Below are 25604 nucleotides of genomic sequence, written 5' to 3' on the forward strand. Positions count from 1 at the left end.
AGGTTACCTCTATGCCCACTTTCTGGAGAGTTTTTATCATAAATGAGTTTTGAATTTTGTCAAAAGCTTTTTTTGCATCTATTGAGAAGATCATATTGTTTTTATTCTTTAATTTGTTAATATGGTGTATCACATTGATTTGTGTATATTGAAGAATCCTTGCATCTCTGGGATAAATCCCACTTGATCATGGTGTATGATCCTTTTAATGTGTTGTTGGGTTCTGTTTACTAGTATTTTGTTGACGATTTTTGCATCACTGTTCATCAGTGATATTGGTCTGTAATTTTCTTTTTTTGTGATACCTTTGTCTGGTTTTGGTATCAGGGTGATGGTGGCCTCGTAGAATGAGCTTGGGGAAGAGTTTGAAAAGGATAGGTGTTAACTCTTCTCTAAATGTTTGTTGGAATTCACCTGTGCAGCCACCTGGTCCTGGACTTTTGTTTGTTGGAAGATTTTTAATTACAGTTTCAATTTCATTACTTGTGATTAGTCTGTTTATATTTTCTAATTCTTCGTGGTTCAGTCTTGGAAAGCTGTATGTTTCCAAGAATTTGTCCATTTCTTCCAGGTTGTCCATTTTATTGGCATAGAGTTGCTTGTAGTAGTCTCTTATGATCCTTTGTATTTTTGCGGTGTCAATTGTAATTTCTCCTTTTCATTTCTTTTTAAAAATTATTTATTTATTTTTGGCACACATCCTTCTCTCTAGTTGTGACACGCTGGCTTGAGTGTGTGGCTCAGTAGTTGCAGCGTGCGGGCTTAGTTACCCCACAGCATGTGGGATCCTAGTTCCCCAACCAGGGATCGAACCAGCATCCCCTGCATTGCAAGACAGTTTCTTTATTTTAAAAAAATTACTTAATTTATTTTTTTGGCTACATTGGGTCTTTGTTGTTGTGTTCAGGCTTTTCTCTAGTTGCAGCAAACAGGGGCTACTCTTTGTTGTGGTGCTTGGGCTCTAGGCGCACAGACTTCAGTAGTTGTGGCCTGTGGGCTTAGTTGCTCCGTGGCATGTGGGATCTTCCTGGACCAGGGATCGAATCCCTGTCACCTGCATTGGCAGGCACATTCTCAACAGCTGTGCCACCAGGGAATCCCGTTTGCTCTTTAGTTCTTCTAGGTCCTTGTTAAACATTTCTTCTGTTTTCTCAATTCGTGATTTTGGATCATCTTTACTATCATTATTCGGAATTCTTTTTCACGTAAGTTGCCTATTTCATCTTCATTTATTTGGTCTTGTAGGTTTTTACCTTGCTCCTTCGTCTGTGACATATATTTTTTTGTCATTTCTTTCTTTTTTTTGTTTTTTTTTTTGATGAGTGGGGCTGTGTTCCTGTCTTGCTGGTTGTTTGGCCTGAGGTATCCAGCACTAGAGTTTGTAGGCTGTTGAGTAGAGTCAGGTCTTGGGGAGCTCAGGTCTGACTCCTCATTCCTCCAAAGGATGTTCTTGGAAGATGTCTTTCTGCATGTGTTGATTCTTATCTGCCTCCAGCTCAAGATAATCCCTATGCCAATGTGGCATATTTTGGTTCCCTGCCTTTGTATCTGATAAATTCAGCAGAAACACTCTTTCTCATAGTAAGAGTTGCTTCTTTGCAGGGAGAGTCTTATCATCTCATCAACTGAGGATCTGAATGTTTTCTCTGTGGGGTTTATCTAATGTATTCAGTCTTCAGAGGCTCTGTGTAAGCACTTAGTGACTTACCTAGATGGTCCTTTGAATAGGGCTCTATTACGTGGAATATAAAACCTGTTGTTTCCCCAAGAAAATTATGAGCTTTGTAATGTTTTCTAAATCAAGATCCCAAAAGTTTTCCTTGGTGCAGTTATTGTATTTTTTCAAGAATTCACATATTTTGGAAATGTTTTTAGTGCTTATGAAGTCACACAATTGTTTGTGCATGCACATGCACTTGTAGGGAGTGCTTGTTCCTTGTCAATTTACATGGTATTTTTAGTTAGAACTTCTTAGCATCTTTCATACCAAATGATTTATATACATGTAGATTAGCAAGTCACTGTCACTAAATCATTCTCACAGAAAGTGGGTGTGATCTTTGGCAGCTCAATTCAAGAGTGAATACCTCAAGGGAGTTCCCTGGTGGTCCAATGGTTAGGACACTGTGCTTTCAATGCCAAGGGCGGGGGTTCCAGCCCTGGTTGGGAAACTAAGATCCCACAAGCTGCAAGCCATGGCCAAAAAAGTAAATACCTCAAAATATCCTTAAAGATTTTATATCTTCATCTATTTAAACTCATTAAGTAGATAAAATATACAGAGGAGTTTTATTGAATGCTTTAATTCAGTGTTTTATTTACTCTTTAATTCAGTGTTTTATTCACTGCTGTGAGAACTACATTGACCAGAGGACCCTGAGCCATCAAATTCACGTCAGCGTGGAGCCAATGAAGGTCCAGGACTGGGGCATTTCCATGTGTGCCATCGTGTCAAGGCGGGATTTCCGGCATTCTCCTAGTGGCAGTCTGTTTCCTACTCAGAGGTTCCACAGCTCTGTGTCTGGTCCGAGGTGACCAAATTAAAGAGGAGACACGACGAAGAGGAATTGTCCTTGCTGTACAGAGTCGGATCTGAAGCACTGGGTTGCTCCACCCACAGACTCCGATGGCGGCGGCAGTGCTGAGGGACACGCCTCAGGTAAACGCTCGTCCTCCAGGCCCTCACCACCCTCACTCCACCAGACACTAAAGCCCCGAGTGTGGGGCGCTTGCTCCTGTGCCCGCAGCCCAGGCCCCGGTGTCCAGGATGGTGAGGCAGCCATGGGTGGGGGCCTGGGGCCCTGTTTCTGACAGACAGTGTGATGGTGCGTGGGAGAGGGTCACAGGTGGAGGAATCAGCAGGTGTATAGGTTTGGAGGTCGGAGGATTGGGAAACCTATTTCTTTAGGGAACAGAACATTGAGATGGAGTGGCCCCTGGATTGGCAGGCTCAGGGGGTTGTTTCTTCATTCTGAAGGCCCTGGGAACCATGGGGAATTTCAACAAAGAAGACGAAGTTTTCCAAGAGGATTTTTAAAGGAAGAACAGACTGGAGAGGTTTGATGACAGTGAAGCACAGGGAGACTGAGTCCTTGTGCAAGTCACATAGCCGCTAAGAGTCAGCACTGAGGACTGAACCCCAGAGTTTAGACAGCCTGAGGTCTCTTTGCTCCAGTGGTGAGCAGAGCTATAATGGAGACCAGAGCCCACTGAGCTCCAGCATGGTTGCCTGCCTCCACTGACCTCTGCCCAGTGGTTCCCATAACAGTTGAAGTGCTTTTAGAATCTACACAAGTAAGAGGTGAGGGTGTCCCAGGGTCTCACTGATCATGACCCTATGCATGTGGTATCTGGGGTTGTGGTATCATGGGACCCTTCACCTGCCATTCTCCCAGCTCTTAGTCTGGGACCCTGGAGAAACGTCAACAGAGGCTGGAGGTTATATGGAGGTGTTCCCAATTCCAGAAATTAGTAAAGTCGTCAAGGGCATAGGCACCAGTATGTGCCAGATGCTTGAAGGTGAGGCCAAGCTGGGAATATTCAGGGAAATGTAAGTCTCCTTCTGATGAGAACAGAGTTAGGGAGGCAGGACTTAGGCCTGGAATGTCTCCCTGAGAAGTGGGTGTTGATTTTGGAGGTGGTCGGAGCAGTGGGGGAGTTTGGGTCATAAATGGAGGTGAACTTACACATGCCTTAACCTGTTCCATCTATCTGCAGAAAAGAAAGGTCTAGAAATTTGAGACAGAGTTCAGCATTAGACACACATGGGTGGTGACTGCTTGGTGGATTGGGTGGGGCTTTCTGTCATGTTTAGGAAGGGGAATTCTTGTCCTGGTGGTAATATTATTAACAAATCAGGAAGAAGAGAGTAGAAGTCAATTCTGGGTGTCTTTCTTGGGCACCAGGTTGGAGGAAGTGGTCTCTCAGACATAGGTAAAAGGTTTTAAGAGAGGTAGCCATTGAGGGAGGAGAGGATAATCTAGCAGCCACAGTTTCCAAGGGAAGAGTGGACATGAGGTGAATGTAGAGGCCTAGGAGTAACTGAGGCAGGATGACCCTGAGGATTGGGCTGCTGCTTATTCACCATTCTTGACTCACCAGAATTTTGTGGTGACCTTTTGTGGATCCTCCAAGGCTGGTTGATGAGCTTAGGGATGAATAGGACACCTGTGAGTTACTTGGCCTCATGTTACGGGCGGAATTATGACCCCCTAAAGTCTTATGTTGAAGTTTTAATCCCCAGTAACCCAGCATGTGACTGTGTTTGGAGATAGGGATTTTTATTAATATGAACCCTCATCCAACATGTCCAGTGTCCTTGTAATAACAGGAAATTTGGGGTCAGACACAGAAGAAAGACCAAGTGAAGTCACAGGGAAATGACAGCCATCAATAAGCCAAGGATTGAGGCTGTAAACGCAACCAACCCTGCCAACACTTGAACTGTCAGAAAATGAATTTTTGTTGTTTAAGCTAGCCACTATGTGGTATTTTGTTGTGATAGCCTTAGCAGGAGGTGGGGTCCTGCAGCAGTCTGTAGTAGCAGGGCACTCTCAATGCTGTATGATGAGTAACAGGGAGACAAATGGAATCCCTGTGGCTGTGGGGATGCATTTATGGCGTGCACAGATGCAAGAGATGCTAAGAAAGATGTGCACACAGAGAGGGAGCATGAGCTGATGATTCTACATCTTTGGTATTAGGGACTTAAGAGTGCAGGGTGAGTCTACATTTGGTTGTACCTGGGAGGTATGCTCTGGGGTATCCCAGGGATATGGCCTGGCTGGGGGCTGGTGGGGCCCTGCAGGCAGGACCATGAGGAGAGAGTGACATTAGTGGCACCAGGACCTGGTATCGCCTCCGAGTTGGAGAGCTTGGGAGGAGGGTAAGAATGGGGTAGATATGTTAATGATGGGTTGTGGGTCCTTGGGAGAGAGGCTTTTTGTGATTTCATCTCTCCCCATCATGGCAGGGTAGTGTGACCTTTGAAGACGTGGTAGTGTACTTCTCCTGGGAGGAGTGGGGGCTCCTTGATGAGGCTCAGAGATGCCTGTACCACGATGTCATGCTGGAGAACTTTGCACTTGTGACCTCACTGGGTAAGGCCCTCACACCCATCCCAGTACCTTGAGCTAGACTCTGATCTTCTCACAATTGAACAGTAGGTTCTGTCTCCTTTCCCAGTTCCCTGGCTGGGTGCTGTGGTCGACAGGGCTGGGCTGAGCGACTGCCCTCTTCTTGAACCTGCAGCCACTGGTGTGCTGCCCCAGTGAGCCTGATGGATCACACCTTACTTGCCCTCTCCCTGGCTGGGTAACTGTCCAGATCCATGGCTCCTGCCCAGGTTTTTCTGTCTCCTTTCTGTTGACATTCTTCCTGTCTGTGCCAGCAGTTGCCATTTGATAATATGTTGACTACATTTGGGGACGATGGGCTTTTATTTTTTGGCCATGCCGCATGGCTTGTGGGATCTTAGTTCCCCAACCAGGGATTGAACCTGGACCCTTGGCAGTGAAAGTGCAGAATCCTAACCCCTGGACTGCGAGGGAATTCCCATGCGCTATTCTTATAATATGCAGAATTGCTCTGGGCCAATGCTAGTCCATCACCTGTCCTGTCATTGCCTTAGGACTCAGGTCCCAGGCAGTTGTTCAACTGGGGTTCAGAAAGAAGAGTGCTGGGATGGACATGACTCCAGCCATGGCGAGATGGGCTCAGAGCAGGTCTCTCTTTGGTGAATGGCAGCTGATGGAGGGCATGACATCAAGACTGTATTCAGATCATATGGAACCTGTCCTGTGTCCACCAGTGTGTTGATGGTGATGCCAGTGACCACACCTCATTTCTACCTTTCCTGCCTTACTGTGGACACTTCTATAACTTCTGATTCTTCTCTGGGTCCCTGGCTGTCCCCACCTTTCTACTTTCATGTGTCACCTTTTCTTTACTGTTTCCTCTACAATGTTCCCCAAGATTAGGTCCCACATAATGTATTGCAAGGCATGCACATATCATTAAATAGACTGTGAATACCACGTAGTCAGTTGCAACCATATCTTCCTGCGCCTGGATACTTGAACACAGCACTCAAATATCAGCAGCAGCCAAGGCCCTCCTGAAGGGTGTTGGCAGAGAAGTGAATTGGAGATATTTCTTCCTGTGCTGCATGCCACCCTGACAGCCTCCATCTTGCAAGGGCTCCCTACTTCTTAGGGCTTTCAGAGTCCCAGTACTGCAAAGCAGCTCTTTCATCAACCTCATACTGAAAACAATCCAATGGCCTCATTCTTTGGTGTGTCTGACACATTTGTGTTGGGGCTGCCCCACCACCACCAAAGACAACACGCATTTCACCAGCATTTCTGTGCTTTCAGGTTGTTGGTATGGAATGGAGGATGAGGAAGCATTTTCTGTGCAGAGTGTTTCTGTAGAACAAATGTCACTGGGCAAGACTCCAACTCCAGATCCATCCATTCAGAAGACTCATCCCTGTGAGAAGTGTGTCATGGCCGGGAGAGACATTTTGTATCTGCCTGAGTACCAAGGATTGCATCCTGGGCAGAAATCATACACCTGTGAGGCATGTGGAAAACAATTTTGGTTCAGTCCAAACAGTCACCAGCACCAGAAGCACAATGATGAGAAGCCATTCAAAAGGGACATAGATAGGGCCTCATTTGTGACGAGCTACAGGTTCCATGTTTCAGGGAAGACCTTCACCTGCGAAGAAGTCGGGAGGGACTTCCTGGCTATGTTGAATCTTCTTCAGCATCAGGCCACTCTCAAAGGGGCAAAGCCACACAGCAGCTTCAGGTGTGGGGAGTCCTTTCATAGTGGAAAAAGTCATTACAAGTATAGTGAGTATGAGAAATTGTTCAGCTATGAATACACACTTTTTCAGGATGAGCAACTTCACACTAGAGAAAGTTACTATGACTGTGAGAAACCCTTTAACCAAAGCTCCATCCTTATTAATTGCCAGAGACCTGACACAGGAGCAAGGTCTTATGAGTGCAGTGAATGTGGGAAATCCTTTAGCCAAAGCTACAGACTCATTCAACACCACAGAAGTCACACTGCAGCAAGGCCTTATAAGTGCAATGAATGTGGGAAAGCTTTCAGCTACAAATTAAGACTTGTGCAGCACCTACAAATTCACACTAAAGTGAGGCCTTATGAGTGTGGTGAATGTGGGAAGTCCTTTAGCTACAGCTCCACTCTCATTAAACACCAGAGAGTTCACACTGGAGCAAGGCCTTATAAGTGTGGTGAGTGTGGGAATTCCTTTAGCCAAAGCTCCAACCTCATTCAGCACCAGAAGATTCACAGTGGAGCAAGGCCTTATAAATGCAGTGAATGTGGAAAATCCTTCAGCTACAAATGCAAACTTGTGCAGCACCTGCGAATTCACACTGGAGAAAGGCCTTATGAGTGTGGGGAATGTGGGAAATCCTTTAGCCACAGCTCCACTCTTAATCAACACCAGAGAATTCACACTGGAGCCAGACCATATAAGTGTGACGAGTGTGAGAAATCCTTTAGCCAAAAGTCCAACCTCATTCAGCACCGGAGAGTACACACAGGAGAAAAGCCTTATGAGTGTGGGGAATGTGGGAAGTCCTTTAGTCAAAGCTCCCACATCATTCAACACAGAAAACTTCACACCAGATAACCTCATGAATGCAGTGACTGGGAGAAAATCAGTTACAGCCAATGGTCTGTAATTAAACAAGTTCACAGCCTGGATAAAATTTATTTGTGCAGCAAAGTTGGGAAAACCTTCATCTAAAGGTCTCTGAGACCTACAGGGAACATGGGTTTTCAGTGTACTAGAACTAGAGTGTTTTTGTGAGGGAACCATCTGCTTGACATTGAACCTTATACAGCTGAGCATCCAGAGTGGGAAGGTTCCCCAGGAGTTCTAGGTTTGTGGGAAGCTATTAGGATCCTCTTTGCATATTCTACTGCTGGCTCTGTTGCCTGAATTATGTTCCTTCCAGTTTCTGTGGCAGAAGCCTCACCTCTACCACTTAGTAGTTTCCAGGTTCCAATAGTATGTATGTCCCTTGCAATGATCAGGGAAGGCAGATATCTCTGTCCCATTCTCTACAGAACAGTAAGGAGGAGTAATTTTCAAGGGAGGAAGCACCTCTAGTGCCTCTGTGAGAAGTATAAATCAGTTCCCTTTTCCCAAGGATATCACATAATGCTGAGCACTACTGTGGGGAAGCTGTTCCCCGGGTACTGCAAAGGAATCACGTGCCTTCATGTCTAGAGTTGGGTTTTCTGGTGTTGGTTGTAAGACAGGGGTGAGGCTGGAACCTAAATTCACACACAGTGGATGTGATTCATATGCACTGGAGGAGGCTGTGGCAATGAGAGAGGTGTGCCTTTTCTAAACATGCCTCCACAAATATTCAGTGACTGTGGCTACATTGTGTTGGATGAGGTGTACATGCCATAGCTGTGTTCTTCCTGTAGCTGCGGTCATTGTCAGAGCATATAAAGCTTTGTATATTTGTGTAGCCTCCAGGCTGCTCACTCTAAGGATACTGCTGCATGGAGAAGAAAATGAAAATAGACAGAAGGGAGATCTTGAAGCCCAGAGATACAGTTTTTGTGACCTAGCAGCTGTTCCTGCCAACTCAGAAATGATCTTTATGAATACTTTCTGCCCTGTTGGAGGGCTGCCTCCCAAGCTTTCTAAACATCTGGTTATGAAAAAAAATGGGGAATTAGATTTCTATTTAAACAAATTCTTACAAAGGTTTATTGACATATAATTGATTTAAATTGTACAGTGTGGTTAGTTTTGACATAGTGTAAAAACCATGAAACCATTAAAAATGCTGATGGTTATCATATCTGTAATTCATAGTTACTTCCCTTGTATTTTTGGCCACACCACACAGCTTGTGGGATCAAGCCTGGGTCGTGGCAGTGAAAGCCCAGAATCCTAACCCCTTGGCTACCAGAGAATACCCTTTTAAAATCTCTTTCTGCCCTCACAACTACTGATTTACTCTTTCACAGTAAATTCGTTTGTTTCATAGAATTTTGTTTACTTTTTAAAAATTGTGTTTTCCCTCCATGCTGCATAATTATTTTCTGATTCATAAATGTTTGCTTATGTAAATACTTCATTCTTTTTATAGCTGAGTACTATATCCTGTCTAGATGAACCACAATTTGTTTACCCACTTTTCTGTTAATGGCCATTTTGGCTTGTTTCCAATTTTCGGCTGTTACAAATAAAACCTTATGTATATACACAATGGAAAGGCACAGGCGATGAAGCCTCTTTGTTTTTGTTCATGTTAGGGGTAACTTGTTGCATCTCGCCACACTATATTACTGAATTATGTAACACATAAACCTCTTCAGAGTCCATTTCTAAGATGTAAACCTTTCATAACTCCAATATCAGTGCTCAGACATCCCACTTTAAAGCTTTTGTGTTTCATAAATCTCTTAACCTCTAGGTAGGTAGCTATTACATCTCTGAAGTTCCCCAATCATTCCACTAGAGTTTGCAACATGTTTGCAACATTCTATATGTGGTTTGTTGGGTCTCTCAAACTATTTAACATGCTGACCACCCCACCAATTTGAAGAGATTAGGGTGGGCAAGTTGAAGTGTCTTGATGGTGCACATCTGTGGCATTTTTTTTTTACTATCAGAGCTCCACACAGCCAGGAAATTTTTCAGGTACTGTATGTGCAAGAGTGTGAGGAACTGTCCTTCCTACACCCTAATGCCCAACCCTTCTGGTGTAAATTTGCGAAGAAAGGGTGAACCCGTGGAACACCCCCATCCTTCCTTGGACCCTAACAAAGACAGAGCTTCAGATCCATGCTCCCTGCACCCACAACCTCACTGTGGCATGCCCCCAGGGTGCCGCTCCAGGCTCTGTGAATAATGTTCCTCAAGCTTGATAGTTTCGAAGTGCTTCCTACCACCTCTTGCAGTTCTCTTATGATGATCATAGGTAGGAAGCACTTCAAAAAACTACGATTTAAAAAAAAAAAAAACTAAGATAACTGCAAGGGGTGGCCCAGCCACAGTGTTGGTTGGCCCTGGTGTAGGTATAAGTATCTTTTTCAGGTGAGCCTTGGGCATTCCCAGCTGAGTCACTACAGCCACTAGGCTGGGAACGAGAACATACTAGCCTCAAAGTGACTTGAAAGGAGTGAAAAAACCTGTCACTTCACGTGGTACTAAAAAGTACCCCCTCCTCAGAGAGCACTCCACAACTATAAGCAGAAAAAAATCACAACCTGTATGTAATTTTTTGTAAAGCACAGTAAGTAAGTGCACCAAGGGAAATATTTGAACCCTGACTTTTGCAAGACTTTAACTGTAGTGGTAAAGTGGAATAGAATCCGACATAAAAACATAGGAAACTTCTTATGGAATATTTCTATTATTGTCACATTAACAGTATTTTTAATCACCCTAGAATGTTTTCTTTAAAACATTCTTCACCCTGTAATAGGTATAAATCCACTTCACTTGGGAAACTTGGAATTTTAATAAACATTTGTTAAGAGAAATATCCCTAAGCAAATCACAATATCTTTGGCAGGATACATAATAAATTGATGACAAAGTTTAACTTCAACTCCATCCAGTTATCTATCTTTGAATGAGGAGGAAGGGGGATTGGGAAAGTACAAGGCGAAAAAACGTACGTTTTTATATGTTTGCTTTAAAAAGTGCTCTGGGGATTTGATAGATGGATTTAGTCAGCCAGGATTAGCTAGGGGAAAACATCTAATCCCTGAAAACTACTTGGTGTCAGGGAAGAGTCATCAAAAGATGCTGAGACCTGAGAAGTAACCCCACACATGGCTGTGTTGAATTTCCTTCAGCCCTCAAAATTTCTTAACTTTCACAGTAGAAACTTGGAAGGGAGAATAAGAAAAAAGCCAGCTTCATGAAACTGGCCCAAAATGGGGGAAATGCACATCAAAACATTTATTTGTCACTTTTGAACACACCTACTTAAAAATCCCTACTGTGTGTGCCACACATTACTGTAAAAAAATAATTTTAATTATTTTTAATTATGAAAATTAATAAAATTTTTAATAGGATAAAAGTTTCTAAGGAGAAAGGCTGACTTAGAATAACAAGTGCAGGGGATTATTATTATTTAATAATAAATTTTGGGTGGGGTGGAAAAAAGCCTCATGGGTAGGGCTTACCTAGTGACATAGTGGTTGAGCATCTGCCTGCCAATGCAGGGGACACAGGTTCAATCCCTGGTCCGGGAAGATCCCACATGCCAGGGAGCAACTAAGCCCGTGTGCCTCAACTACTGAGCCTGTGAGCCACAACTACTGCACCCACATGCCACAACTACTGAAGCCTGTGCGCCTAACAGCCCCTGCTCCACAGTGAGAGAAGCTACGGCAATGAGAAGCCTGTGCACTGCAAGGAAGCGTAGCCCACGCTTGCCATAACTAGAGAAAGCCCATGCAAAGCAACAAAGACCCAACACACAGCCAAAAATAAATAAATTTATTATTTTTTTAAAAGCCTCATGGGTAAAGGATGTTCCAAACCCACATTTGATGAAGGTGAGGGCATGAGATTTGGGGGGGTGGGAGGAAACACCATAGTAACATGCCTGAGGCCAGAATATACTTTCAGCTGTTCAAGGAAAAGAAGGCCAGTGCAGAGGTCAGAGATGTCACTGGGCCACAGATAAGACATTGTTCCACTGCAAGGATTCAGATTTCGAAGAAAAGATTTATATTTTTGGCTGGGGTCACGTACTTTGAGAGCACATCCTGTCAAAGGGAAGCACACAATAGGGAGCCCAGCTCACGAACCGTTAAACGCAGGAAGGGGCGAATTGCCATGGGGAAGAGAGGGATGCCCCCTTACCCAGAGGTGGTGGAATAGACCCTGTGGCAGCACTGCCAGCCGCGCACCCGGGAGTTACGCCCCACAGCTACGGATCGTCAAGCAACGCTCAGAGAGGCATAGCCCCAGGAGGAAACCGGGTCCACAAGTGAGTTCAAGCTGTAAGTGACCACCAGATCCCGCAATTCACGTGAATTTTCGCAGTTGGGGCGTTGTTCATAACTTCACCAGCAGAGGGACCCCACCGCCAAGAGTCAGACAAACTTCGTTGGCGGGGAACACCCACCCCCGCCCAACCCCAGAGGCTGCGGGTCAGGAGGTGCGAGGATACCTCTGAGGAGTCATAGGGTTTGAAGCCAGGCTGTGCAGCATGACCTTAGGAACCAGCCGAACAGCCCACAGTCGCCCACGAGTTCCCGCCTCCCCCGCGACGCAGAGCGCACACTGCCCGCCGGCCACAGTGTCCTGGCTGCGGGAGGGAGAGGTGGGGCGGTGTCCACCTACCGGAACCTCACGCGAGCCCACTGCCTAGACCGTGGGGCCCTCCGTGGGCCTGCCCGCACAGCCTAGTCTGGCCCGGTTCCCACCTCCAGACCCGGGAGACCCGCTCCAGCTCCCCTCAGCAGCCGGAGCAGCCCCGGCGGGGCTGGTCGTTCTGACCGGGCAGCCGCGGCCTCTTCCCCGTTAGTCTGCAGGTACAATCTCCGGAGGAAGCACGAGGCGCGCCCGCCCGGCACGACCGGGACGATCCCGCCAGTCCCGCCGGCCTCCCGGAACTCGGCTGCAGGCACCGCGGCCGAATCCCATCCCCTGAAGATGTTGCCCGAGCTCCGGAAGGGAAGGGACTATATAAACGTGGCTGCCAAATGGCGCCCGACAACCGACGCCAAAGTCAGCGGGACGGATTCGGATCCCGGACCGACGAGGGCGCACCGGCGGCCCCCCGGGGTGCTGGACCTAGTCCGGGCCTACCTCGGAGCGCATCTCTCAGCCCGGGACCGTCACTCGGGCTGTCCAGAATGGCACCAGTGAGTTCCCAGGAGGACTTAGAAAAATTCTGCAGCAGGCAGTGTACACCGAAAACCATACAAAGATTCATGGAGAACAACGGGTGAAATTTTTTTTTTTTTCTTTTTTTGGCTGAGCCGTGTGGCTTTGCGATCTTAGTTCCCAGATCAGGGGGATGAATCCGCGTCCTTGGCAGTAAAAGTGCCGAGTCCTAATCACAGGACTGCCAGGGACTGCCCGAATATTTTAATTCTATCATTTTGAGTAGAGGTCTTTCTAAAAAAAAAAAAAAAAAAAAAAAGCTCAGAAGACATGAAGGAAATAATTTATAACTTGACCACATAGAAGTTTAAACAAAATCTGTCTCTGCATTGACCATAACAAAGTTCAAAGACAAAAAATGGATGTGGGGAACACTGGTGCTAATGTACATGGAGTGATAAGAATACTGATTTCATCATTACTTACCATAAAAAACAGGGGAGGATTAATAGCCTTTTACTAAATAAACTTCCAGCATATCTGTACAATGCAACAGTATGAAAGAGAGAGACTGTGTGTGTTTGAAGTGAGGTTAATGTTGATGGTGAACTGTTCCATGAAATTTTGTTTTAAGGTGTAGAATTTCCTTTGGTTTGGTTTTTTTTGTGTGTGTGTGTTTTAAGTACATGTATTTCTATTTTAAAAGATAGATGGACAGGCAAAGGAACTAGAACCGCTACAGCAATTTCAAAATCCAAGAATAAAGTTGCCCATAATTTAAAGCTTATTTATAGAGCTGATAGAGACCATGTGATGTTTGCAGTTAGACACGTTGATCAATGGAACATAACAGAGATTCAAACAAATATGCCTAAGCCCAAGTGATTTTTGGCAAATGTGCAAAAGCAATTCACTGGAGAAAAAATGGCTTCTCTATGATATGGGCAATCGGACATCCACAACAAAACACAAAAGCAAACATGCAAGCAAACAAAAAAACCTTAACCTAAACACCTTAACTTCACACCTCCTACAAACAAATTCAAAATGGATCACTCACGTTAATGTAAAATTTAACACTAGAACACACTTCAGAGGAAAATATTCCAAGAAAACAAAATGGGTATCTAGGGTCGGGCAAAGAGATTTTAAAATCTGACACCAGAAGTGTGATCCATAAAAAGAAATAGAGACATTGGAAGTTTTCAAAATTAAAAACCTAGGCTGTGAAACACCTGAAGAGGATGAAAGGACCAAGGACTGAAGCAGGGAGAAAACGTAAGCAAACCACATATCAGATATGAATATGAAAGAACTCTCAAAACTATTATCTTTTTAAAAAATATCCCAATACAAAATAGACAAAACACAGAACAGGCATTTCACCCAAGAGGAAGAGATACGATTGGACGGCAAATAAGCATGTAAAAAGATATGAGGCATTTCCTGGGAATGCAAGTGAAAATCATAGGGAGATACCTGGACACATCCATCAGAACGCCTTAAACAACATACAGAACGGTAATAAAATGCTGATGAGGTCGAGGAGAAACCCAGTCATTCACCCATCACTGGTGGTAATGTAAAATGGTACAGTCACTGTGGAAAACACTGTGGTGGCTTCCAAACACACAAATAACAAAAAACAAAAAGCTTTGCAAGTACTGTACAATCCAGAAACTCAACCCCCAGTCAAATAAAAATAGATTGTCGAGTAAAGGATTGACTCAGCAGGTCTAGAATGTTCAGAACCAGCACATTCCAAAGAAACGTCGGGCCTTGCCTGGCTCCTGGGAAGCCCTTGGAATGCCTGATGAATGTCCTTATTTAGTTGGGGACTTGGATAGTTGAGGCTAACAGTGTGATTTATGGCAGGGGTCTTGGGCCACGCGTTATCAGTTTGAACTCCAGGAAGTCAGCTTTTTGGGGTCCTGTGAGTCCTTCTAGGGAGCAAAGCATCAAATCGGAGGGTGGTCTGGAGGACCCCACCTATTCCCCCGCCGGACAACACTTATGTTCACGAAAAATCCTAGACTTGAATGGTCTCAGCCCCTCTGTTCATCAGAGCCCCAAACTGGAAACAACACGGATTCCTTCAAGGAGTAACTGGTTACAGAAATGGTTGGTGGCAGGGGTAGTCGTGGAAATAGAAGTGTTTGGATGTACATAGCGAAGGAAGAATGGACAGGACTGGACAATGTGTTGTCTATGACATGGGGACATACAGGATGAGGAAACGCTTCTGGAGTTTGGAAAAGACTCACTACGGGAACAGTGGTACAATCCATTCAGACAGGGGGAAGTCTGGGGCGTGGCCAGGGTAAAGAAGAAGCAGAACAAGATTTTAGGGTTGGACCACTTTTAATATGTCATTTCTGTGAGGTATCCAAGTCAGAAAACCAACTAGGTGGTTGTATATCTAATTCTGGAAAGAGTTGAAATATGGGGTTTATAAGCATAGAGTTCTTAATGCCTTAGAAATGGACTAGACCACTCAGAGGTTATTTATTCTTTTAATCATATCGGTAATAGACTGTAGGGCCCAGCGTGGAGCAACAGATGTGCTTCAAGTTAACACCCATGCAGAGGAGCCTATGCTGGTAAACAGTGCTGTGGAGGAGCATCAAGGAAGGTAGTAGTGAAATGAGAAACCTCTGGTTGTCAGGAGCCAGAGATAACAGCATTCCAAGAAACCAAGATAAGTGAGCCACTTACCTGAACTGCTTTGAAGGAAACCAGGACATGTCACCCCAAAATATCACCCACTGTTTGACACATCAATTATTTTGAATTCCAGGCACTTATGACACAGCAGATGCAGGAAGGATGCTCTGACAGTACTTTTTCTTCCTGAGAGCAGGAGATCAAACTCCCATGTGAAAGGTACCCTCCCTGTACCAGGAGGAAGACATTCTTAATCACCAGAGACAGGAAATGTGAGTGGGAGAATTGGGGACTGAGCAGTTTGTACCAACAAAACCTGACTAATCTCATGCCTACCTTCCTAGTTCACTTCTTCACTGTAAACTACCCACAGCCCAGACCCCTTTGTCTTGTCAATTCTTCACAAATTGATCCTTTGTCTAAAAGATATAAAAGCTTCCTGTTCTTGTCACATCTTTGGGTCTTCGATCTCTCATGAAATCTCCCATGTACACGTAAACATTTAATAAAATGTGTGTGCTCTTCTTCTATTAATCTGTCTTTTGTCAGTTTCAACCTTAGGCCCAGTCAGAGACCCTAAAAAGAGGTAAGAGGAGAATTTTCCCTTCCCTACAGCTGTTAGAATGTCCAGTAAGGTGGTAAATGGAAAGTGAGCATTAGATGTTCACCAAAGAAGTCACTGGTGTCCATGGCAAAAGAGAGCAGTATTTGGAGCCATCTGGTGGGAAACTGTATACAGTGAAATAAAGAGCAGATGTCAGGTGAAGATATTGAAAGGTTATATGTTAAACAGGCAAGTATTCACAAAAGTTCAACTCTTTATTGTTTTTTATTTGTTTTTTTAAAGAGCAGTTTGGGTTCAGAGCAAAACTGGAGTACAGTTTATTCCAATATGCCCCCTCCTCTGCCATCGCTGATCCCCACCACCCCCACAAATAAGAGAGAGAGAGAGTGACCTCAGAGCCTTCCCCTTCTCTACTATCCTATCAACATTCCACATCAGTGTGTTGACTCTACATGCATTAGGGTTCACTCTTGATGTACATTTTGTGAGTTTTGACCAATCTGTCTCACCATTATAGTATCATAGAGAATAGCTTCCATCTTAAAAATCCTGTGCTCCCCCTATTCACCCCCACCCCCAACCGCCGATCCCCTACAACGCCTCGCAACACACTGATCTCTCTACCCTCCCCAAACTTTTGCCTTTTCTGTAATGTCATACATAGTTGGAACCATAAGGTATGTAACCTCTTCAGATTGCCTTCTTTCAGTGAGTAATATGCATTTAAGGTTCCCCTTCTCTCGCCTCACAGTTCCATAGCTCGCTCACTTCTTTTTAGCACCAAATAATTCCTTTGCATGAATGTACCCATCTGTGTCCTTTCAACTCCTGAGTGACATCTCGGTTGCCTCCCAGTCCTGGTAGCTATGAAAAAAGCCACCGTTAATGTCCACGTGCAGGTTTCTGCTGTTTTTGGCGGCGGCGGGGGTGTGCATATATATATATATTTTTTTAAGTGTCTGTAGCTCAAAACAAGACTAGTTCCTCCTACATTTATGTCTTTTACCTCATGTTTGGCTTTTGACAGAAAGAGGGACATTTTTCTGAAACGATGGGGCTGGGGAGGCTGAAGTATAAGATGGGTGCAGGCCCATGCATATTCCTTTCTTATGTGGTGGGAAGATGACTCTTGCTGTTTGAGATCTAATTTCTCCGTGAACGATCAGGGAAGATACCAGGCGTAAAAAGGGAAAGTGAAGCTTAGAAAAACATGGAGAAGATTAGTTATAGATGCCGGGGTCTCCAGCACATGAACCTAAGATTTCTGGATGTGTACGTCAGATTTGGTGTGTAGGACTTTGAATTTACAGTGCTATCATCTAGCCACTTTTGGCTGTCACACACCACCTTGTCACCACTAGAAAGAAGAAGGAAGATGGATAAACATGATTGAACCCCACAAATGGCACCCCTGAATCAAGACGGGTGCTCTCTTTGGGCAAATTGTGACTCTAAGTTGTGATCCCAGGGTTTTTTTATTTTACTTTCTGTTTTGTTTTTGGGCCGCGCAGCTTGTGGGATCTTAGTTCCCCAACCACTGATTGAACCTAGGCCCTCTGCAGTGAAAGCACCAAGTCATAACCACTGGACCGCCAGGGAATTCCCCCCTCCCCCACCCAGGGTTGTTTTAAAGACTAAACTAATATGAGTTTACACAAGGAGGATGTGAATGTACTTAATGCCACTTATAAATAACAAAATGATAAATTTTATGTGATACATATTTTTAACCACAATTCAAAACAGAACACCCTCTCCCTGACTCAGACTAAGGGAGTTCCTGGGTCTATCAGAGTCATTGGCAGTGTGGAAAACCAGGGGTCAGCAAATAGAAATATTTTCTTCCTCTTGAGGTGAATAAAAATTGTAAAAGACAGTAGTTGTACGTGCTGTAATTCAAAAAGAAAAAGTAGGGGTTAATTTTAGCATCTAAAAGCATACACTGTCCACCTTTCAAAGTATTTACATTACAAATTATGTGTAATTTCTTGGGTCAATCAGTGCTTGGAAACTTGCAGAGTAACTGAGCCTGTTGCCAAATCTTTTGTTGGTGTCCATGTCTGCAGACTGTGTGTGACCCAAATGAGGTTAAGATTGGGGTGGATGGGAGAAGAATTTTGGAGTTTATGTCCATATTTAGTATGTGTAAGAGAGGAAAATGATGTTCCCTCTAGAACCTTCTGAGTTTTTGGCTGTAACAAAAAGACGGATCAAGAAGAGAAAAACAGGGGCTTCCCTGGTGGCGCAGTGGTTAAGAATCCACCTGGCAATGCAGGGGACACAGGTTCGAACCCTGGCCCGGGAAGATTCCCACATGCCGTGGAGCAACTAAGCCCGTACGCCACACCTACAGAAGCTGAGCTGTAGAGCCCACAAGCCACAACTACTGAGCCCACGTGCCACAACTACTGAAGCCTGCATGCCCAGACCTTGTGCTACATAACAAGAGAAGCCACAACAATGAGAAGCCTGCACACTGCAATGAAGAGTAGTCCCCGCTCACCGCAACTAGAGAAAGCCCTCGCACAGCAACGAAGACCCAACACAGCCATAACTAACTAACTAATTAAATAAATAAATTTATAAAAAATAAGAGAAAAACAAGCAATTTATGAATGAGTGCAGTGGACACCCTGTGGGAGAAACCTAAACTAGAAGTAACTCAAAATGGAGGCTCAGAACTCCAGCTTTTATAGCAACTTCAACAAAGAACAATAAAGTCATAGAGAAATGACAAGAGAGAGGAAAGCAGTTTTAGGCTTCCGCAGGGGGCAAACCGTGGGAAGGGAAATATATGGAGGGAAACTAATGGAGTAAAGTATTGTTTGTGGATTCCTCTGGTGCCAACTCTGGGTTGATAAGAATGTCTTCTTTCCTTCTTCTCTAGGGAAGATAACATCCACGTGGGAGTTCTATGTCCTGCTTTAAGGAAGAAAAAGAGTCAGAGTGTCCTTGCGCCTGCTGTTTCTTAAGTGCCTTGAACTCAAAATAATCAATGTAAGGACTTCTCTGGCGGTCCAGTGGTTAAGACTCCTCTCTTCCACTGCAGGGGGTGCGGGTTCGATCTCTGGTCAGGGAATTAAGATTCCATATGCCACGCTGCATGGCCAAAAATATATTAAAAAAGAAAAAAATCAATGTGCCAAATTGGGGTGACATATTTTGGTTCACCCCCTTCTCAGGGATAACTGTTCTCTCGTCACGATATAAAAATATAACGTGTTCACTGATGTGTGTCTGGGCCTTACGGCCTGGTCTAACGGCTCCACAGTGAGCATCTTCTACAGGCACAAGAGGCAAGTATGATATATTCACAGCACCCAGTACTGCCCCAGATTCTCCCGAGACCAGAGCCACCCAAACCATCCTGATCCTGATGTGCACCTTTGTCTCTTTCTACTTGCTTTCCTGCATCTTGGTTCTTTGCATGGTGCTATTTGATAATCCAAGGTTATGTCTGATAAATACTGTTACATTTGTGGAGACATGTTTCCCCAATGTTTTCCCTTTGTGCTCATCAATAACAACAACTCTGTCTCCAGGCTCTATTTCCTCTGCTGGGGCAAAAGGTAATTTTCTCTAAATTTGTCACAAGACCAGACGGTTTCTGTTCTTTACAAAATATTCATATGTCCATTCGTCCATTAGGTAAGGCTAAGCCTCTACTATGGGCCAAGTACTATTAGGTAATTCAATTACCTAAATTAGACCAGTACCTCCAGCCCTCACAGGGATTGCGATATATTTCAATGATCTTAGGACACACATTTTTCTTCCTTCTAACAGCTCTAAAATTGGGAGGTATCATATACTGAATAGCATCTTATACTTGTGGCTGAGCAGTTGTGACATCGAGTTCATAGGCTTCATCCTAGTCTTAGTGCTTCAACTGAGTGTGGCAAATCACAGCAGAAGTTGCCAAATCCTTCAGAATGTAAGCAATTTGAAAGTAACAAAGGACTCCATGACTGACTTCTGTATCATATAAAACTATCATTAAGGCACCTTATCACAGCACTTTTCTTTCTGAAATGTCTATAAAATAATGGTCTGTTTTACACTTGGTGGTATCTTAGCTTTGGTTTAAAAAAAAAAATAGTTCAGCCAGGACACAGTCTTTAAGCATACATCTATACAAATTATTACACAACTTAAATTACTGTAAATGCTGGGAGATCAAGTTTAGGTGATTATGACAAAATACAACTACTGGACTTGACCTAGTCTGAAGGCTCAAGAAAAGATACCTTGAGAATGTATTTCTGTGTATGAAAAAAATATTCTGCAATAATTTACTATATGTTGAGTTTTGGGAAGAATATTCCAGTGAGAGAGAAAAGTGCCTGTGAAGGGTTGGTGCTGGGAAGCTGTGTGAACACTCAGGAAAGACAGAAGGGGCTGAGACACAATAAAGGATACTTCATGTCCAGACTCTGAACTAAGGAGACAGAATAATTTGTAGAGGGACTTCCCTGGTGGTACAGTGGTTAGGACTCTGCACTTCCAGTGCAGGGGGCACGGGTTCAATCCTTGGTTGGGGAACTAAGGTCCCGTATGCTGTGCGGCACGACCAAAAAACAAACAAGCAAAAAGAAATAATAATTTGTGGAAATAATAACTTAGCTGACCCATAAATCCAATGTACGCAACTTATAAATTCGAAATCATTAGAAATTAAATCCTAGGTCTTATTAAACTACAGTACTGTGATGACATTTTTTTACATGGTGATAAAATCAGCAAGAAGATGTAATTCCATTTCACAAATAAAATTATTCAATCAATTTAATTTGTTCAAAAAGCTAAATTGATAAGGACATTATACAAATTTTAAAAACATATAATTTGTAAACATCTACATACACAAATCAAATGTCTAAAGCCTCTTGAAAGCAAATCTCTGAGGCTCTCCTTCTTCTTCTTATCTAGTAATCTAAAAGTCAAGGCCATTATTCAAAATCACAGTTCAACAATTTTTCCTTCAAAAACACCTTTCACCAAGATTTTATGTAGCAATATAAAGAGCAGAACCACACAACACTGTAAACTAACTGTACTTCAATAAAGGATAAATAAATAAATAAAAAGAAAGAGCCAAACCTCTGTAAAGCATTAGAAGATTAATGGTTATCTTTCTTTCATCCTATGTTAGGACAATTTTTTTTCAAGATATTATCAATAAGTACTTTTCACAAGTTTTTTTTTTTTACATTTATTTATTTATCATTTTTTTGGCTGCGTTGGGTCTTCGTTGTGCACAGGGTTCCTCTAGTTGCAGTGAGCAGGGGCTACTCTTCCTTGTGGTGTGCGGGCTTCTCATTGTGGTGGCTCCTCTTGTTGCAGAGCACGGGCTTTAGGCGCACAGACTTCAGTAGTTGTGGTGGGCTCAGTAGTTGTGGTTCGCGGGCTCTAGAGCACAGGCTCAGTACTTGTGTCACATGGGCTTAGTTGCTCCATGGCATGTGGTATCTTCCCAGACCAGGGCTCGAACCCATGTCTCCTGCATTGGCAGGCAGATTCTTAACCACTGTGCCACAAGGGAAGTCCCATTGTTTCCTTTTTAAATGAGTTTTGTTAATCTCCAAATCTATTTCATTCAGGTCTAGCAGACTTTTTTCAAACCATGTTTTGCAACTCTTGGCTCAATCAAAAGATGGAGTGACTAATCCGTGGAACTGTGTATGCACAGGAGAAAAATGAATGATTTAACAGACTTTTCTTTTCCCATCTGGAATCTGAGAAGTCTGACAATGTCAGAAATTTGAACACAACCAGGCTGAACATCCATTATCCAGGAATGTGTCTCCTTCACAAGGAAGTTGCAAACTCAAGGGACACTGAGGTATTTCAGCCAACTAAGAATACTGTAGAGGGAAGCAAAAGAATGGAAGAGAGGGCTACAAACAGGACAAAGAGGGACAGGGTTTAGGCGGATTCCCTAGTGAGGAAGTTTTAAGCTTATAAAGCCATAGTTCCCTAAGTGGGCACTGTAATACTTTTAATTTTCAAGACAAAAAAGAGATAAAAATCTGATTAACCAATGGCCCTCTCTCTATACTTCGTATGAAGAGGATTCCAAATGCCATTTGGACTCTGACTGCCTCCCTGAATTTTTAGCGAAGGGTATTTTGTTAGGCAGATCCATGTCTATTACACTGTGTTTCAATCCACAACTATTACACTGTAATGTCAATTACACTGTTTCCCCATGTGTGAAATACAAATTAAATATGAGGCTTAATTCTTCCTGTTGAAAATGGGGAGATTCTCCCTTGTCTTCTGTCAGAGCATTTAGCTTAGAGAACTTCTAAGCACTTCCTTATCTCTTTAAAATGCATCCACTTGAATACTAGATAGGACTTTTGTCAGTTGGGCTTTTTTGTTTTTCAGATTCATGACCCAGAATAGTCTTTCTTAAGAACCTAGGAGCCATTCTTTAAAATGGAAACATCTTTAGACCCAGCTTCTTGAAATGCAAACAGCAAGGGAGCTAGCTCACCTATCTCCCGGTACCCGAGGGAGGGTAGGAGCCTAACCTCGGTGGGTTCCTTGTTCCAATTTGAAAAAACTTCCCAAAGTAGTTTGTCTTTCCTCTAGATAAAGCCAATTTGCTAACACAGATGGTCACCCCAATTACCAGGTATAGTTAGGATAAACTATCTGTGACAAATGATGCTGTCAACCAGAAAATATTGAGGCAAAATCAAGCAGAAGCGTTTATTTGGGTCAAAGAATTGCAACTCAGGATACACAGATTCGGGTAGCAACCCAAATAGTGTCCTACTAGGGAGTGAAAGTCGGGTTTTTAAAGACAAAAAGCGGAATGTCTACATAATTCAAAGTATTTTGATTGCTGCTGGCGGCAGAAAGCTAGTCTTGGCTAAGCATGTTTGGTTGCTAAAGGTGTCACTAAGCAAAAATGTTACTGGAGCAAGGTACTTTTGCAGAGTTCTTGAAACACTTGTGGTTTGGCCCATTCCAGTTCACCTGGTGAGGACGTGCGTAAGACCCACTTCTTTAATGGCCTCTCAGCTCCATTTAAAAACCCCTTGACATAAGCGACTCCATTTTATTTCATCTTTCACAATGCTGTCAAGTCCTGTTACTTGAAGACTAGTTATATTTATCTTGAAAACATGTAAATAATGGGTTCTATGTGCTTGTCTATATAAGGGAGTGAGGCTTTTTTGGTTATTTTTCTGTCTTTGCAATTTCTTAGCAGATGGCTTTGGATGCACATCACATCCTGCTTTAATACTAACCCAATAATGTGGTATAATGAGAAATTTAATTGGCCTTTGTCCCCAGATCCTGGCAGAGCTTCTAAAACCCTTGGAATTTCCTGAGTGACAGGAATATCTTTTGTCACTCATAACAGGCCCCTTCTGTTGTTGTAGTTGCAGCACGTGGGCTCTCTAGGTGTGGCTTGCATGCTCAAGTAGTTGTGGCATGTGGGCTTAGTTGCCCCACAGCATGTGGGAATCTTAGTTCCCTGACCAGGAATTGAACCCGTGTCCCCTGCATTGGAAGGCAGATTCTTTTTTTTTTTAATTTATTTATTCTTCGCTGCATTTGGTCTTTTTTGCTGCATGCAGGCTTTCTCTAGATGCAGCAAGTGGGGGCTACTCTTCATTGCTGTGCATGGGCTTCTCATTCCAGTGGCTTCTCTTGCTGCAGAGCAAGGGCTGTAGGCACGCAGGCTCAGTAGTTGTGGTGCACAGGCTTAGTTGCTCCGCGGCATGTGGGATCTTCCTGGACCAGTGCTCGAACCTGTGTCCCCTGCATTGGCAGGCGGATTCATAACCACTGCACCACCAGAGAAACCCAGAAGGAGGATTCTTAACTACTGGACCACCAGGGAAGTCCCAAGTGGTCCCTTTTGAGCACAACTGAATTTATGCTTCAAGAGGTGATTTAGGTTGGGGGTCCTAAATAGTCCCACCCACTGACCTCCAGGAAGGGGGTGTGAGGAGAGAGCTGGAGTTTAAAGCTCTATACAAACTCTTGAACAAGATTTAAGGAGCTTCCAAGTCTCTAAACTTACTGGGAGGGTGACAGACTTCAGTTCCATGAGGACAGACACTCTTGTGCTCCAGACCCTTCCAGAACTCGTCCTATATAATTCTTCATCTGCCTATTAAATTTAAGTACATGTTTCCCTGAGTTCTGTGAGCTGCTCTAGCAAAATAATCAAACTCCAGGAGGGGGTCATGGGAATTTCTGATTTATAGCCAGTCGCTCAGAAGCAGAGGTAACAACCTGGACTTTTGAAAGATATCTGAAGTGGAGGAAGACTTGTGGGACTGAGTCCTTCACCTGTGGGATCTCATGCTACCTCCAGGGAGATAATGTCAGAATTGATTGCTTGGTGAGGTTAGAAAACACACACTGCAAACAATGAACGTGTTTTCTGTCTCTACCACCTTTTTGGACAGGATCTGTGGGTTGGGAGATTTTGTTTTTATTTCCCCAACAGTCACCATCACAATCTAACTGCTGGGATGAAATCTCAATCACTCATCTCATCAATATCTTGTGTACAGGAAATACGAGGAAAGGGTGATCATTAAACAGTATCAGAGATTCAACAAACCACACCTAGAAAATGACAAATAACTCAGCAACATCAACAAATAATAAGAATAAAAAAGGTAGATGGAACTTATAGGTGAAGAGACTTATGAGACAGCTTCTGAAAGCCATAATACATTTTGGATCCTAACTGTGATTAATCTGACTTAGGAAACACAAAACTTTTGAGATAATTGAGCAGTGATAACATATTTATCATATTTTAAAATATTTTTTGTGTGGTAGCTATTGGGGTTATGAAATAGCCCTCACATTAAAAAAATGCATTCTCAAGAAGTTATGCATTAAATGATGTAATGTCTGAGATCATAAATTAAATAATCCACTAGTGTATGTGAAGATGGACAAAACAAGAATGGCCATTAAATGATAAATAATGGTGGAAGATTGAGGAAGCCTTCATTTGCTGTCATGATATAGTTTTTCGCATTTCTGTGTATATTTAAAAATAGCTGTAACAAAAGATAGAATGTGTCTTAGTTTGTTCTGGCTGTTATAACAAAATATCACTGCCTGGATGTTTTATAAACAATAGATAATTATTTCTCACAGTACTGGAGACTGGAAGTCAGAGATCAAGGTGCTTAGCATGGTCAGGTGAGGGTCCTCTTCAATGTTGCTGATTTTTTGCTCTGTCCTCACAAGGTGTAAGGGGTTAGGGATCTCTCTGGGGCCTCTATTATGAGCCACTAATCCATTCATGAGGGGTCCACTCTCATGATTTAAGCACCTCCAAAAAGCCCAGCCTCCCAATACCATCACCTATGTGGCTTAGGATTTCAACATATGAATTTGAAGGGAGCACAAACATTCAGATCATAGCAGTGCCAGTGTATCAGAAATTTAATCCGTTCAGAAGGATGAAATAAAAAGGGCAGGAAGGTACCTCTGGTTTCCGGTCAAGGATATAAAAATCTGGCA

At 43.5% G+C, this 25604-nt stretch overlaps 2 protein-coding genes across 2 annotated transcripts in view; one reads left to right on the forward strand and one right to left on the reverse strand.

Annotated features, from left to right (window-relative positions):
* Nucleotides 1–9278, forward strand: part of LOC115847998 (zinc finger protein 211-like) — a 29187-nt gene extending 19909 nt beyond the window's left edge. The window contains exons 3-5 of the mRNA XM_070044368.1: nucleotides 2335–2659; nucleotides 4973–5099; nucleotides 6375–9278. Of these exons, the coding sequence (XP_069900469.1) occupies nucleotides 2627–2659; nucleotides 4973–5099; nucleotides 6375–7672 (1458 nt within the window). The 5' untranslated portion in view covers nucleotides 2335–2626 and the 3' untranslated portion in view covers nucleotides 7673–9278. The remainder of the gene's footprint in view (nucleotides 1–2334; nucleotides 2660–4972; nucleotides 5100–6374) is intronic.
* Nucleotides 1–25604, reverse strand: part of LOC115848016 (zinc finger protein 551) — a 97889-nt gene that overhangs the window by 27279 nt on the left and 45006 nt on the right. The gene's annotated exons all lie outside the window — the stretch shown is intronic.

Source organism: Globicephala melas, chromosome 19 (assembly GCF_963455315.2).
Source record: "Globicephala melas chromosome 19, mGloMel1.2, whole genome shotgun sequence".
In the NCBI taxonomy this organism is placed as follows: domain Eukaryota; kingdom Metazoa; phylum Chordata; class Mammalia; order Artiodactyla; family Delphinidae; genus Globicephala; species Globicephala melas.